The 15,983-nt window shown below is 44.7% G+C and overlaps 2 protein-coding genes across 2 annotated transcripts; both read left to right on the top strand.

Moving 5' to 3' along the window:
* The first annotated feature begins 575 nt into the window (after positions 1-575).
* si:dkeyp-51f12.3 (uncharacterized protein LOC107988041 homolog) lies at positions 576-5,687 on the top strand. Its single transcript, XM_063200082.1, has 3 exons — positions 576-870; positions 1,180-1,546; positions 5,193-5,687. The coding sequence occupies exons 2-3, from the start codon at positions 1,296-1,298 to the stop codon at positions 5,440-5,442; spliced, it is 501 nt and encodes a 166-aa protein (XP_063056152.1). The 5' UTR covers positions 576-870; positions 1,180-1,295; the 3' UTR covers positions 5,443-5,687.
* Positions 5,688-8,235: 2,548 nt separating this feature from the next.
* On the top strand, positions 8,236-14,832 carry bsnd (barttin CLCNK type accessory subunit beta). Its single transcript, XM_063200081.1, has 3 exons — positions 8,236-8,424; positions 10,713-10,795; positions 14,134-14,832. Exons 1-3 carry the CDS (start codon positions 8,248-8,250, stop codon positions 14,423-14,425), a joined length of 552 nt encoding a protein of 183 aa, XP_063056151.1. The 5' UTR covers positions 8,236-8,247; the 3' UTR covers positions 14,426-14,832.
* The last annotated feature ends 1,151 nt before the right edge of the window (positions 14,833-15,983 follow it).

Raw genomic sequence — 15,983 nt, 5'->3', positions numbered from 1 at the left:
TACTGATATTGCGAGTGTGATGTAGGCCTATATTTAATTTGAAGTCATTAGGCTTAGTGAAATAACCCACTGCACTACTCTCTGTGCACCCCTACTGTTTTTGTGACTGCTCACCTGAACATTTTTGACAAAGTTTTTCAAGTTTAGAGCTAGTCATTAGGCCTATCAATTTGAGTGAACAGATAATTACGTTGTTGCTACTGCAGTGCATTTCTGCACTCCATTATCAACAAGAGACAGTAGGCTACAGAGAATACGTTCAAACACTTTACTTAGGCCTACATTAATAGGCATGATATGAGGGACTGATCATAAACTCATAGAAAGGAGCATTAATTAGTCTGCTTTAAATTCGGTTTCACATCATTTTTGCTGGCTGGTGCAGCTGCAGGATGCGAGGCGTCATCTCACATTCACCTGCACAGCTCCGCATTCTTCTTACCACTTCACGCGTTCGTCCTTCAACTCAACTACTATTTGAGCTGCCAAGACATGGGCGTTTCCCTCCCGCACAACGCAAGCCTACTAAATCACACTATCAAAAGTTGCGTCCGTTCAGCAAGACGAAGGCGCAAGGGAGGCTGATGTTTAGGTCTTTGTCGCATGCGAAAGCGGTGGGCGCTGTTGTTCGAGTATTTTTATATTTCCATCCTCTACTCCTCCCACCAAACGCCGAGCAAATAATTGCAAGAGGAAGTCCAACAGAAACAGGGGAAACGGCCGTGGAAACAGTTGAAATGTTCAAGACTTCAATGCGAAATTATTCATAACCGTAAGGTCCTAGACACTGCGCTGTTAAAGTATGGAACGCGACAAAGCAGACTGCTTTTTCTCAACCACAGCTCGCTGTGTGTCGATGTAAGGGTTTGGGTAAGCGCTTGTGTATTTTTGTGTTTTTTATATCCTACATGTCTGTGCGCTGCAGCCATAACCACGTGGTAGTTTTGAAATATTAACATTACGCCACGCTACCTACTGTTATAAGGCTGTGTGGGTGAATTATGGCATTAATCTTGCTCGAGTGTACTGTAACTGCAACAAGTACGATCCAGATGTTTTGGACAGACAACTGGGCGCATATGCTGGTCAGTTATGAGGTGGGCTCACTAGGGTTTTAAATATGGCTGTACCCACACTGTCTGCTTTGCATAGTAAGGACATACGGATTGTTCCCCACAGATATCACTGAAAGAAGAACATAATACAAAAAAATACGCGGTGTGCGCATACCCAGGACCAGGCTGGCAGGGCAGGCGGACTTAAGAGATGTAATACAACCGGGCAGAGGCGGGAAGATGCCAGCCCCGCGCACCGTGGCGGTGACGGTGGGTACAGCGGGCATAGCCATCGGTCTGCTTCTCTTCCTGACCATGTTGTGGCCCCTGCAGCTGGCCGGATTCTTCCTGTGTGTTTTCGGAGCCGTTATCCTCGTCTATCTCTTCTGCCAAGTCATGAAGTCCGACCAGCTGACGGTGCCCGGCCACTTCTTGCTCCATCCCCGCACCGGGACGCGCTACACCCCCCATCAGGCCATGGCGATCCAGAGGTACAGTTGCCACCAGGGATGCATGCACGCTCTCATCACCTACACAACAGAGAGGGGAGGGGAGGCGGGGCGTATTGTTTTATCTAGCAGAAGGTGTCATGTATAATAAGAAAAGTAGCCTAGTAGTTATTACAATAATAACAATAATGATGTTATAAAGTTGCGATTTTGTCTGTATTTGGCAGCTAATTATCAACCCGCAAAGAAAAGACTTTACTGTTGTGGCACCACAGTACTACATTCCACAATACCTTTAGTAATACTTCAGTAGGGGGCCTATACAACTTGGTCATTGCCATTGTTGTAGTAACTGCAAACAACAGGGGGCATGTGTCTTATCAAATTGACCTGGAGGAACATTATTAGGAACAATATTTGTAATAAAAAAAGAAGCAGAGGCACACAGCATGGTAGTTAACGTTGGCCAGTGCAAGCGGAAGAGTCAGCTGTTACACCACCTGGCCATGTTCTGTATGTTGTCTGCCACTGGAGCTGACAGAGTTGCTTGCCCCAGGACAGATCCCAGGTATCACATGTTGCAATCCAGGTACAATGGGATGACCGCTGCATCTGGTTCTCTGAGCAAGGCAAGGCGTTTTTATTTGTGTAGAGGATTTCATACAGGTGTGCAGCTCACGGTGCTTTACAAAAACAAGAAACAAAAGGCATACATAGGTGTACACGTGTGCATACAGATGTGCAGCTCAGTGTGCTTTAAAAAAAAATCATGAAATAAAAGACGGTAATAACAAACACAGGCAAAAGCAGACGAGCATGGCAAAGATAAAAACAAAGCCACACAGTTCTCAGGCATCGAACTTGGCAGTCCCGTAGGCCCAGAGGAATGCTGCTAAAATAACCGGGCCTGGAGCTGCTCGGAACTAGGGCACCACTGGAATACTCTGTTAGGTCTGTGCTGCATTTCAGACAGACTACCAGCTGCAAATACATTGATGTGCATGCACTGAAATGCATTGTATGCGTTGCAATGTAATGTATGCATGACATTGCTATGTAGTAGGCTTTGAAAGCTTTGTTGAACTACCGGGTGAGAACTTTGTTATCTGATACAGACACAAACTGTATGATTTCACAAAAAGGTTTGTTCAAGGGTCTTCAAAGGTTGCCTGTCAGGCTGAACAGTACAGTAAACCATGACCTGTTTGGTCTCTTCCAACAGTTTATGACGCCCCCAGAGACCGTTAAACCAGCAGAGAAAACCAGACAATTCCGACCCCTCTCGCCCGCCTCACTTCCTCTTTATTAAGCCGGAGATCAGAGTCACAGGAAGGAACTCTGGTCATGTTCTGGCGGGGCCGGGAACAGAGGCAGGCAGATTATTGGCCAGCTCAATTCCATTGGGGGCACCAGCATGTTGAACTGGCCAATAGTCTACTCAAGAAAGTGCAAAACGCACACCAGAAGATGAGGAGCTGACTCAATGCGAAACTTTAGAGAAATGACGAGAAGAGAGGTCCTGTGACCAAAACTAACGAACAAAAAACCCACAAATGAAGGAACAAGTGAGTGAGCAAGAGCTTTGTGTTGCCGTGCCTTGTCTTAAGTTGGCACGACCAGTGTTGCCAGATTGGGTGGTTTCCTGAGGATCACAGTCTGTGGGTAAAAATTGGTTAAAAAAAGGGCATTTGGGCGCGTTTTTCTGCCAAAAAAATCAATAGAATCTAGTTCAAATTAGCCGGGATTTAGTGCTTCCTGGCAGATTTGGAGCATTTTTGGGCTGGAATTCATCAGTCTCATCTGGCAACCCTGGGCACGACAGCACCAGGGGTCTGGCGGTAATGAGATCCAGACAGTGTCCAGGAAAGGAAGGGCCTCATCCGTCACCACAGCTGTGTGCTTGGCCCTTTGAAACAAACAACCAGACAGAGGGGGAGCAGGATGATGACTACGTGAGGCCACTGCAGTCACACAAGATCAAAGTCATTAAAAGTACATACATACTTATGGCATTGTTCATTCATTAGGACCAAATGCACTCTATAGAGAATCAGAGTTGAATTCCACTCTCTTAGTGCTGATTTACTCATTCAACACTTAACCTGATCATTCAGAGCCTGTGTTATGACCTTATTGTGAACAAAATGGTAATGACCGTGTCTTAATCTGTTACTTAAGGTTAAGATACACAGGGCAACTTTCTGAGCAATGTTGCCTGGCAACATCATGATTGACTATTCATCTTCTGATTGAATGGTTGAAAAAAGTTGTCTACAGCTAGTCCAAGTTCTCTGATAAAAATGTTTTGTGATGTACAGCCAAAACATCATCCTACGAAGTCGTTGCCAGGACACATTGCTCACAAAGTTGCCCTGTGTATTATCACCTTTAGAGTCTCTTGGCAATGTAATAGAAATATTGTTTACCAATGGTGTTGTTAAAGTTTCTCCATAAATAGTGAGTGGGGTTGCCAACGAGCCCATCTGCATGAAGCTACCAGAGTTGAATTTAACAGTCTTTGATAAGACTTTGGTTCTACTCTCCCTGTGTTGAATTACCACCGCAAAGTGTAACGTGTGGTGGTGGAGATAGTGGTGGGGAGACATGTACATGTTGAGCTATTGTTCACAGATCACAGCTGATTGTCTTCCATTGATTGATAGCCTGCTATTGAAATGTCTGCTGCTGTAGTGCTTACTGATACTTATCATTATGTGCATGGAATGATGTATGGGGAGTATTGTTAAGTAGATGCATGTTTACACAGTATTGAATGTTAATATTTATGTGAGAAGTGTGTTTGTGTGTGTGTGTGTGTGAGGTCGTGTTTGTATTAACATACTGGAGTGATCACAGTGTGCTCTGAGCACATATTTCTTTTCAAGAGTGTGTTTGTGAAAAGAAGTAAACAAAACCCCCTCTGGTTAAACATTGTCATTGTCCAACAACGTTTCACACAATCAGTCAGTGGCGCCTGTCCCAAACACTCAGTTACTAGATCTGTTTGGGAAACACATCTCAGACCGATCTCTTTCATTTAGACCTGAGAGACTTCCATGTATTCTTTTACAGCAAAGGTCAATTCATGAAATGCTACATCTTGGAAAGTGATGTTAACTGTATGTCTATGGGGAGATGGTGATTAGATAAAGTTTGGTGGAAATGCTATTCATGCCTACCCAAATGTGGCGTACTGTATGTTGGGGATCACTGCCAGAGTCGGGGTGCTAAATATTGCATGTGAGTTCTAAATACATATTGCATGGCAGCCCCAAGTGCATCCTGGTCCAATCCGCACGTGTAATGCTTCCCTATTCAGGCTTAGAAACACCTGAAAACACAAAACAAGACAATGCCATGGCTGGGGAAATTGTACTTTTCTTACGTGAAATGGGGGATCTTCTCCATTGTCTGCCATTTTGAACTTCCAGAAATACACATTTTTAGCTGCAAAACTTACTGTCCTTTTGTAGTACGAGTAAATATTGTTTATTATTTAGGAAATATTAATTAAAAGATAACACTTGGCAGTAGGCAGCACAGTTTCAATGAGCAGCATAGTTGCAATACCTACTCTGGCTACCAGTCTATCTATTTACCATTACCCTCCTCTCTCTCTATCTACTGTTCTCTCTCTCTCTCTCTCTCTCTCTCTCTCTCTCTCTCTCTCTCTCTCTCTCTCTCTCAGGAGGCTGGACCGGATCCGTAGGGCAGCTGAGGAGGAGGAGGAGCCCAGAGTCAGCACAGTCAGTGCCCCCCCGTCCCCGTCCCCTGGTCTGCCACTGCCGTTACACCTGCCCCTGCCACCGCAGCACCCCGGTCATCAGAGCCTCCCCCACACCCCCCACACCCCCCCGCCCTGGGACATGGAGCCCCCGCCGCCATATGAAGCGGTCGTCAAGGACAGCCAGATCGTCCCTGCCACACAGGGCTTGTGAGACAAGGCTCCGATGACTCAGGTGCCTCCTGACTGTCTCCTATCAGCGCTGGACTGGGGCCAAACAGAAGGCCTGGGCTTTTTTTAACACGGCCCCTTCTACGCTCTGTGCGGGTCTCTAAGAAAATACTAAAAAAGGAACAGCATTGGCACCAGTCTAGGACCGCCGGCCCACGGGGAAATGCCCTGTATGCTTTATTACCAGTCCAGCCTTGTCTCCTGTGGGTGGTGGGGGCTAGGGGGAAGGCTGGAGGTGTGGATTGTGAGGTGTGTGATAAAGCGCCTTCGACTCCCCTTTCGTTACAGTGACGGATAATAAACACACGCCAGCTTTGTCTTTGCCTGACGTGTTGCAGGTAGCCATTCTGTGCCTTTCCAAACAGGGGCCTCACTGAGGAACATGGGGCTTCATTTCTCTTGGGGATGGCGGAGAGGGGAGTGACAAGTTCAAATGAGTACTGTAATGTCAACTACAACCCTCCACTACCACCACCACCACCATCTCCCACAGCGCCATGCATTAGACGGCGCCAAGCATAGACATGTTTACAAGGACTGTATGCAAGTAGCAAAACCAGAACCAAAGTTCTGTGACAGCACTGTATGAGAAATGAAGTTAACAGCTGAAAGAAGCTAACAGAGCCTGCAAAAAGATCTACAGTGTGGTGGACAACTGAGACTTCATCCTCAGCTTTTTGAGACGCAAACCCCATCCCCCAACCCCCCGATTACCTCTCTGAGGGATGGACAGATGGATCAGGTTTTCTTGACAAGTTAACCAGAGCCTCAGCTGAATTCATTAATGTGGTCCTTCGAGCAGGATAAAAAAACAAGGTCAGAAAGGCTACATCTCGTGCAAACGCTACAAAAAGTAAAACAGTATCCAACTGACTGACCACTAAAGTGTCTCATAGAGGATCGTGTACAAGATAACAAAACTCTCATGCTAACTCATTAGCATCACCTGGTCTCTCTACCTCTTTTTCTCGTATAACTCTGTGAAATATACTCAGGCATTTGGACTGTCTCACACACATACTATGTACACTTTTATAATGTGACTTTTTTCCTGAAATGGTATCCCACTAGCATAAACTAATGTGTTTCTTGTAAAACAAAAAGTAAACACCACACAAGGTGACGCCCTTCTTACAGCGCTTTCAAGGCTTCGTGCCTCTGCTTTATATTCATTTCCAAAAGAAGACCACTTGCCATTATCAGCGGCTTGATACTTGATGAAAGTCGGACTTGTTTATGAGTATTCAAGCGCTCGTGCACTTCCAAGGTCATGGCTTTCAGCGTTGGCAGGCTCCGCCTATCCCTGCACATTTTTGATGATGGCTACCTGCCTGCTTTTGCGGACCTCAGCACGGACAGACTTAGTGTCTGCATTCTCACAGTGCCTTGTCAAGACACCTGAAGGAGAGAGACAGTGTGTCTGTGTATGTGTGTGTGCTTGTCAGCGTTGTGCACCTTATTGTCAAGCTACGTTTTAAATGGAATGTCTATTTTTTAAAAAAGCTAACTGAAGCAACTGAAAATGTTACCAGCATCCTGAATGTAGCCGTATAAGCTACTGTTTTATTATTTTGGGGTTATACATGTGGATATATGATAGTGATTGTGTCCTGTATGTTTTCACACTTAGCATCGTGGTTTTTTTCACTTCAGTATTGATTCGAGGGGTGATACCTACTGCGATTATGAAATGGCACTGCCAGTAACTTTGTTACCTGCCCCCTTTTTAAAAAAATAAGCCATTCTGGTAAATCTTGGATGATTTCCTCTTTTGTATGGCCTTTCACAATGCTGTGATTTGGCTGTCACTGGCTATTACATGTCTCCCACTTGTTTACATGGCAACCGGCTCGACCATAAAATTTTGCTATGTTGTTGGTTACTCTATTACAACAATGCAAATAAAATGTATGGTTTTTTTATATATGTAACTGTTCATCTGTCAGCATACAGACAATCAATAAAAAGGGATCTATACAGTTTGTGTGTCGGGGGCACCATACTTTAGAGATGACTTTACACTTTAAAAATGACTTTCAGAAAATCCTTAAGCTGGTGTCTGATTTTAGCTATTCGATAACATAGGTGAGTAGGTCTGTCCTACACATGAGGACACCACATGAGAAGTTGTACCCAGCCCAGGGCAAGGTCACCGGCCAAGCCTCATTGCACATGAAATGGGCCTGAGACTTTTCACCCCCAATCTCTCTCTCTCTCTCTCTCTCTCTCTCTCTCTCTCTCTCTCTCTCTCTCTCTCTCTCTCTCTCTCTCTCTCTCTCTCTCTCTCTCTCTCTCTCACACACACACACACACACACACCCTCCCCTATAATGAATGGCCATACCTGAGCAGCTTACCCGGCACAGGTTGAGCCCAACCCACATTCTCACCTTTAGCTCAGGGGACCAATGTCACAGTAGCTCAACTCATTCCTTCTGTTGACGGTTGAATGTGGAATGGTGGTCCTTGCTCTGTGAGTGGCTGAGTGGGTGTTTTTGTCTCCTGTGGTCCAGCATCATTGGCACAGGCTGTGTAAGAGAACTTGGGTTTGTGTGTGTGTGTGCACGGTTCTGTGTCATGTGTTGTAGTCCCGGTTGTACTGTAGTGTATGTGTGTGTCTGTGTAGTGTGTGTGTGTGAGTGAGTTTGTGTCTTCCGTGGTCCTGTAGCATTGGTCCAGACTGTGTGTGTGTGTGTGTGTGTGCGTGTGTGTGCGTGTGTGTGCGTGTGTGTGCGTACGCTACCCTTGGTGGTGGTGGTGGTGGGGGGAGGGTCCTCCAGAGGGGCCCATGGCGGAGACCAAGGCGTACCGCTACGGGCTCATCGTGCTGGGGCTGCTGCTGGTGGCCCTGGGCCTGTTTGTCATGAGCGTGGAGGAGCCCCATGTCTATGCCACCTTCTGTGGGATGGGAGTGCTTGCCACCGCCATCGGCACCGCCTGGAGCATGTGCCAGTGCTACCCGAAGGTAGGTGGTACATTTGTATGCATTATTCCCTCATAAAACTAACAATTTAAACTTAAGATAATGCCCCTGTTATAAATCTGCTGTTACCAGACATTCGGCCAGAACCCTGTGCATTAAGAGGCTACTCTTGGCTTGTGGCCTATATGGTATTTTCAAACACAGAGCAAAGTGCACCTGGAAGGTCTGTTTCATGTGTGTGTGTATTTTTGGCTTGCTTATAATAAGGTCAGGGGGCATTTATTGAAAAAATGTAGAGAACCACTATTGTATGGTATGGAACAGTGAAAGGAGGAATCACTGAATGGGAGAATTGTATGGATGTTGTAGTAGAGGCACTGATATTTTGTTGTTGGAGTTTGTTGTTTCACTTTGTGGTTTTACAAAATGCAGGAATAAATGGATGAGAATGGTGTTGATGTTTACCTAGAGGGCTTTTACAGTGGACATATTATTATATATATTATAATATATATATATATACAGTCCCAGGAAAAAGTTTGTACACCCTTTGAAATGTCTTACATTTCGGTCAAAATTTATCATAAAACATGGTCTGATCTTCCCGGAAATCTCAAGAAAGAACAATCAGAGTCTGCTTTAACTAATTCCACACAAACATTTACATGTTATCATATTTTTATTGGCCATAAGGCTATAACATTCACAGGACAGCAAGGCATAAGTAAGTACCCCCTTGCATTAAATAGGTTTTACCCCTCAGTTAGTTGCAATATCCTCAACCAGACTAGTCCTGTAGTTGCAGATCAGATTAACAAAACAATCTGGATGTATCTTGTCTCCCTCTTCTTTAGAGAACTGCCTCTCGTCAGCAAGATTCATGGGATGTCTGGAGTGCATAGCTTTATTGACTTCATGCCATATAATCTCAATTGTTTTTACTTTTTAGTCAGGGCTTTGACTGGACTATTCCAGAATGTGTATTTCATTCTTATGAAGCCATTCTAATGTCGATTTGCTTCTAAAGTATGGGTTGTTGTCAAATTCCAGCACCCATCCTCTTATGTGCTTCCACTGTGTGACAGACTTCCTCACGTTTTTTTCTGTAAAATATCACAATAAACTTGAGTTCATTGCTCCACTGATAATAGCAAACTTTCAAAGGCCTGAGGCAGCAAGGTAGCCGCATATAATGATGCTCCCGCCACCATACTCAGAAGTGGAGATGTAACCAAGAATAACTAAAAATGTGGTTCATTCTGCCAATCTAAAATTAATGGGGTTTCTGTCCAAAAAAATATTGCTGCACCTTCGAGATTTGCGAAAAAGCATTTATATGCTTCATAAAATTACTGCTGAATATTCTGTAGACCAACGTTGACACCAAAGTTGAATTTTTCAGAGGAACACATAGTATCGTGTTTGGAGGAGAACTGGAGAACCACACCTTCACCAAAACATCATCTCCACCTTTGAGTATGGTGGCGGGAGCATCATTATATGCGGCTACCTTGGTGCCTCAGGCCCTTGTCAGTTTGCTATTATCAGTGGAACAATGAACTCAGAAGTTTATTGAGATATTTTACAGAAAAAAATGTGAGGTAGTCTGTCACACAGTTAGGGCACACAAGAGGATGGGTGCTGAAATGGGACAATAACCCATATTTTAGAGGCAATTGACTTTTTAATTACTTCATAACAATGAAATACACATTCTGGAATATCCCAGTCAAAGCTCTGACAAAAAACATTTGAGATGATATGGCATGAAGTCAAGAAAGCTATTCACTCCAGATATCCCAGAAACCTTGCTGAAGAAGGGCAGTTTTCTAAAGAATAGGGAGTCAAGATACATCCAGATTGTTTTGTTAATCTGATCTGCAACTACAGGAAACATCTGGTTGAGGTTATTGCGACAAACTTAGGGTTAAAACCTATTGACTGCAAGGGTGTACTTACTTATGACTTTCTGTCCTCTGAATGTTTACATCTTATGGCCAATGAAAATATGTAAACTTGTAAATGTTTGGGTTGAATTAGTTAAAGCAGACTCTGGTTGTTCCTTCTTGTGATTTCCGGGAAGATCAGACCATGCTTTATGACCAATTTTGACAGAAATGTAAAAAATGTCAAAGGGTGTACAAACTTTTTCCTGGGACTGTATATATAATAATGAACTTCATATTTATGTACAGTTAATAATAATAATAATAATAATAATAATAATAATAACAACAACAACAACAACAACAACAACAACAATAATAATAATAATAATATTGTAAATATGAATAATAATAACTCATCTGTATATTGCTTCACCTTCTCAGATGACCATCATCATTCCAACACAGGAGGTGGTCTGTGTGAGTGACATGGAGGGCTCATATGTTGCTCCCATCATCAGCTGCTGGTAGGTTTCCCCCTCAAGGTAGTTCTGGGACTACCTTGACTACCTTGACTTTGATTTTCATAGATTTGTGATTTTGATTTTTATCTAAAATACTGTGCAAAAACTGGAAAGGCACAGTTGTGCAATTTAGTCTGTGGTTTGGGAAAAGTGGCACTCTGAGAGCAGACCTCCTACACAAAATAGGTCATTAGGAAGCACTAGGGCAAGCCAAGGGAGACCGTGTGTGTGTGTGTGTGTGTGTGTGTGTGTGTGTGTGTGTGTGTGTGTGTGTGTGTGTGTGTGTGTGTGTGTGTGTGTGTGTGTGTGTGTGTGTGTGTGTGTGTGTGTGTGCTTGTGTGCACATGTGTGCACATGTGTGTCCATGTGTGTGTGTTTTTACTGTGCAGGATGTGATCAGGGTAGGATGGATTGCCCAATGCTCTGGTTATGATATTCCAACTGCTTCTACATAATTTATGTCATGATTGTATCTATTCCATTGCTATTGCTTAACATCTTAAAAATATCTGCCTCTGGTTTTCCAACATACCACACCCTTTATGTGTGTGTGTGTGTGCGTGTGCGTGTGCGTGTGCGTGTGTGTGTGTGTGTGTGTGTGTGTGTGTGTGTGTGTGTGTGTGTGTGTGTGTGTGTGTGTGCGTGTGTGTGTGTGTGTGTGTGTGTGTGTGTGTGTGTGTGTGTGTGTGTGTGTGTGTGCTTCATGAGTAATGGTGCATGGCTTGACTATGCTCCTCAGGGCCAGCTGGTTAGAGTCTGCAGAGCTTCAGCCCAACACACAACAGCAGCACAGAACACAGCACACATAAACAGCTGTGTGTGTGTGTGTGTGCGCGCGTGTGTGTGTGTGTGGGTGTGTGAGTGCACGTGCATGCGTGCATATGTGTGTATGTCTGCATGTGTTGCAGGCAAAAAGGAAGCACAGATACACAGCTCCCCATAGACATTAGTAGCCTCTTGCATGGGCTACAGTTCTGAAAACTTTATATCTTATAAAAAATTCAAATCACTGTGAAGATTTACTCACTCAAGAAAGGCAACCCCACGCCAAGAGAACGTCTTTCCTTCTTTCTTAGCAATATCCAGCCATATTTTATGATTAACAAGTGTATCCCACAATTATCCCAAATCCTTAAACTTACAGCAGTACAATTTCTCATAACTAAAACTACAAGGCATGTAAGGTCGGCCAGTGCTCGGGCCCCAGAGGAGAGCAGAGCCGGGAGTGCGTTGTGTCAGCGGGTCTGCGCTTCGCTAGTGACGGATAGGGAGACTGTCAGCGGGTCTGTGTACTGCTTTGATATTGATGGACTGGACTGGTAACCTGGCATACAGGGCATTTTTCCGGAGCCGGAGTGCCGACAGTCTTCAGGGGGCGATGCTGTTGTTATTTGTGTTTGTTTCATTGTCCCCCCATTAGAGACAGACACACCATTTGGATATGGCGAGCCATTGCCCAAACTTTTCCATAATAAAGACAATAAGCCGAGCCAATCATAATATCCTAGAAAAACAGAGACGCTGGTTTACGCCAAGAATACCTGGGACATTACTTGGTCCTAGCCCAGCCCTGAGTGACGGATCGAGAGAGGGAAGATGAAACAAACTGCTACAGTGTTCCTGTTGGCCCTGAACGCAGCCAGAGAGAACAGACAGAGTGTTGGCACATACAGTACAGTAGGCTACGCCTTGGCCAAAGCAGCTACAGAGTCACACACACTCCTGTCCAGGGCCCCGAGTCGCATGCTGCCAGAATAAGCAACATCGCTCCCTCTATTTTAATGCCAGTCAGCTATTCTAGGCCCCAATACTTTTGATTTACTATAAACATGTTCAGCACAATTGCTGATCTATTATGTGCAAAACTATAGTGTCCAAACACCAAGTCCTGTCTCAGGAGACAGGTTGTTTGCCAAAGGTAAAACAATGAAGTAAGCAAACAAACAAACAAACAAACAAACAAACAAACAAACAACAACACAAAGCAATTTCATATTTCATCCATCCCAGTGTGCCAGTAAGCGTATGGAAGGGAGAAGTGTTATTTATTTTGCCTGTTGACTGTTTGTCTGGCAGGCTGATTCCATCTAAACCATTAACCCCCAGTAAAACTGAAACCAAATAGCAGGCCTGTATCCCAGCGGGTCGTTTAACGGAGAAAAAAAGGGCCTGCGAGATCCTGAGAGACCATCAAGCTCCCATCATCTATCCGGCCAGAAATCACTCACTCAAAACCCCCCTAATGAGCATAGGACTGGACTGGAGCCAAAAACACGGCCCGGGCACTTTTGGAATAGATCGGCCCCTCACATAGCCCACCTTGTTATACCATAGTTATGATGGGCTCAGTCCACTGTGCACCATGGGGTCACACCATCTAAATTGTGAGATGGTCTCTAAGGGGAAACAAATCAACGACAAAAAACACAACAAGGCCGTACCGTGGGTTTAACAGGAGGGCACTGGGCTGTTACGCCGTCGACCTGGGTTTGATTCTGGCCCGGGTCCTTTGCAGAACCTTCCCCATCTCTCTCTCCCCACTCGTATTCTGTTCTATCTCTCACTGTCTTATCATGAATAAACGAATAAAAAGACAAAACCCACAACAAAAAAAACCAAACAAAAGCATTGCCCCCTGAGTACTTGCGGCCCACCAGCAAAATACCCTGTAAACCAGATTACCAGTCCAACGAATGAGCCTCAGCCATCTGCCATCTCAATCAATGCCGCCCAGCTCCACGTATCTCATGATGTAATTAGCTCTCTGAAATATTGATAACGAGAACAAGAGCAGACATTTACAGAGGCCTCGCTCACACCAGAGCACAGCACATCTAGGCTCCATCTCAAAGTGGCAATGCTCGACACAGATGCCTGTTTCAGATAAAGAGAGGTTTTTTTTCTCCTACATAAAAAAGAAAACTGCATTAGCACGTAATTGACTCTAAAAAAATAAATTAGATGCCACAAAAACGTACTTTGTGGATATTTGGAATATGACGACATCAAATCATATTAAGGGTTGTTGACCTGTTTTTGGAGTCCAGTCACCAGCTCATTGGCCAGATTACAGTTAGTTTGCACGTACGCACGCACACACACGCATGCACACACACACACACACACACACACACACACACACACACACACACACACACACACACACACACACACACACACACACACGCGCACACACACGCACACACACACACACTGGTGTTTCAACCAGATCAATCTGACTGGCAAGAGCTCTCAGTCTCTGAGAAAAGAATACAGAGTACAATAAATAAAAAGCGTTGGAAGCTCAGCCGAGTCTGCTCTAATGCTGTTCTGTTTTACAGTGAAACCTCCACAGGTCCTCTGAGAGCTCCTCTGGCAAGCATTAGTGATGAAGAGGAGGAAGAGGAGGAAGAGGATGGATCTGTAATGGGAGACTCGAGTCTGGCAGCGGTGGCACAGACCAAAGCCATCGTGCACTTTGCTGCTGCTGCTGCTGCTCCTCAACCTTGCTTCAGTACCCCTCTCGCCCACAGGAAGTCTGTCCCACAGGGGCTGCAGCCTGACACCGCAGAAATGCATTATGGGGTGGTGGAGGACTCCTGCTACTTCTCCTCTGACTTGGACAGCGACTGACTGGAGCCTGCTGAGAGAAGCTGCTACCTTGAAGAGCAAGATATCCTCCACCCTCCTGCACTTCACAATCTGGTGCGTCACGGGAAAGGACTAGCGAGTGCAGATAAGATAAGAAAGAAAGTCTTGGCACTTGGTCTTGGAATTCTTGGAAAGTCTTGGCACAATAAAACAGAAAACTACCCATCTGAAGATGTTCCAGTGACTTACTTTCTTTCTTATCTGCAGAATCTGAAACCTGTTGGCTCTTACTAACATCAACCTGTAATGATATAAAAACAGTAAAATAATGCAGCATAACCATTAACACCATAGAGTTGATTTAACTACTACTAGAGAGTATTTAGTCCCTGGGTACTCTCTAAGTCTTGATTTAACACTGCATTAAAAAAACACCCGTTACTACAGGACAGTGACTACTGAGACAGTTTTGTTCTTTACAGTTTTTTTTTTCCAAACTAATAGTTTAAACGTAAGACAAGGCCACTATTATAAATGTTCTGTTACCAGACGTTCTGCCAGAACGCTTTGCAGCACAGTTTCAGGAGGCTACTCGTGGCTTGTGGCCTATATGGTATTTTCAAATAACACAGAGTGCACCTGGAAAGCCTGTTTCATGTAATGTGTGTGTGTGTGTGAGTGCGCGCCCTCATTTGATCGTATGTTTGTGTGGCTTCTCTGCGATAAGACTCTGATCTCTTGACTTTGGCAGTGATCCCCATGGTAACCGGGGGATGGTGGGGGAGAGGGGACAAACAGGGCGCCTCTGTCTATGTCCAGTGTTTCTCAAAGTGGGGTGTAAGCACCCCTGGGGGGGCGCGAAGGCATCTCAAGGGGGGCGTGTGACATCTGATTTTGGACTTTTCCCCCCCAAGGAAATGATTTCCTGTCTCGCCAGTAAATCATTACGTTTAAAGCCCTCACCAACATTATATTATTAATTGTCATGAATTTGACTAGCATAGGAAATGAGCACACATCTGCATTCGACTGCAATCCCTCTTTGTTTAATCTCCACCAGTCAACTTTCCTTTGATTATGCGCAGCGATCGCAAAATCAGTTTGCGCGAGTAGGCCTACTACTGTTGCTTGGGGGGGGCTCGGAAGCATTCAGACCCTCTGATGGGGGAAATGATGGAAAAAGTTTGAGAACCACTGGTCTATGTCTGTGTCTAGGCACCGCTGAGTCCTTCAGCAATCATCGCCTCTCAATATAAAGGAGGTGCAATCACGGCAAGTGCCTCATAAGAATTAAAAATGAAGAGAAATTAGGCAGGTCTCAGACAATTAGCCTACCTGATGATAAGGTGTGCACAAACTAAATAGGCTATTATAAAAATGTGAATGCTGCACAATATGATTTCCGATGGAGAGAAGGTTAGGCTGAAATAAACCGCCCTATATAACCTGACTAGAACCTATGTGTGTAGGCCTATATGTGTGTGCGCGTGATTTTGCTTGTGCCCGCCCGTTCACTGTGCTGTACAGAGGTCTAGCCCCTTATTGTGGCACAAGTAGTGACAAAACTTGACCACACGAGGACAGCAAAACCTCACTTCTT

This window comes from Engraulis encrasicolus, chromosome 6 (assembly GCF_034702125.1).
Source record: "Engraulis encrasicolus isolate BLACKSEA-1 chromosome 6, IST_EnEncr_1.0, whole genome shotgun sequence".
Lineage (NCBI taxonomy): Eukaryota > Metazoa > Chordata > Actinopteri > Clupeiformes > Engraulidae > Engraulis > Engraulis encrasicolus.
Note: the sequence above shows the minus strand (reverse complement) of the source record. Positions and strands in the feature narration are given on the sequence as shown.

Coding starts and splice junctions, on each gene's coding strand:
- bsnd (XM_063200081.1), top strand. CDS start 8,248: ATGGCGGAGACCAAGGCGTACCGCTACGGGCTCATCGTGCTGGGGCTG. Junction 8,425..10,712: donor TGTGCCAGTGCTACCCGAAG/GTAGGTGGTACA, acceptor TCACCTTCTCAG/ATGACCATCATCATTCCAAC. Junction 10,796..14,133: donor GCTCCCATCATCAGCTGCTG/GTAGGTTTCCCC, acceptor TCTGTTTTACAG/TGAAACCTCCACAGGTCCTC.
- si:dkeyp-51f12.3 (XM_063200082.1), top strand. CDS start 1,296: ATGCCAGCCCCGCGCACCGTGGCGGTGACGGTGGGTACAGCGGGCATA. Junction 1,547..5,192: donor CAGGCCATGGCGATCCAGAG/GTACAGTTGCCA, acceptor TCTCTCTCTCAG/GAGGCTGGACCGGATCCGTA.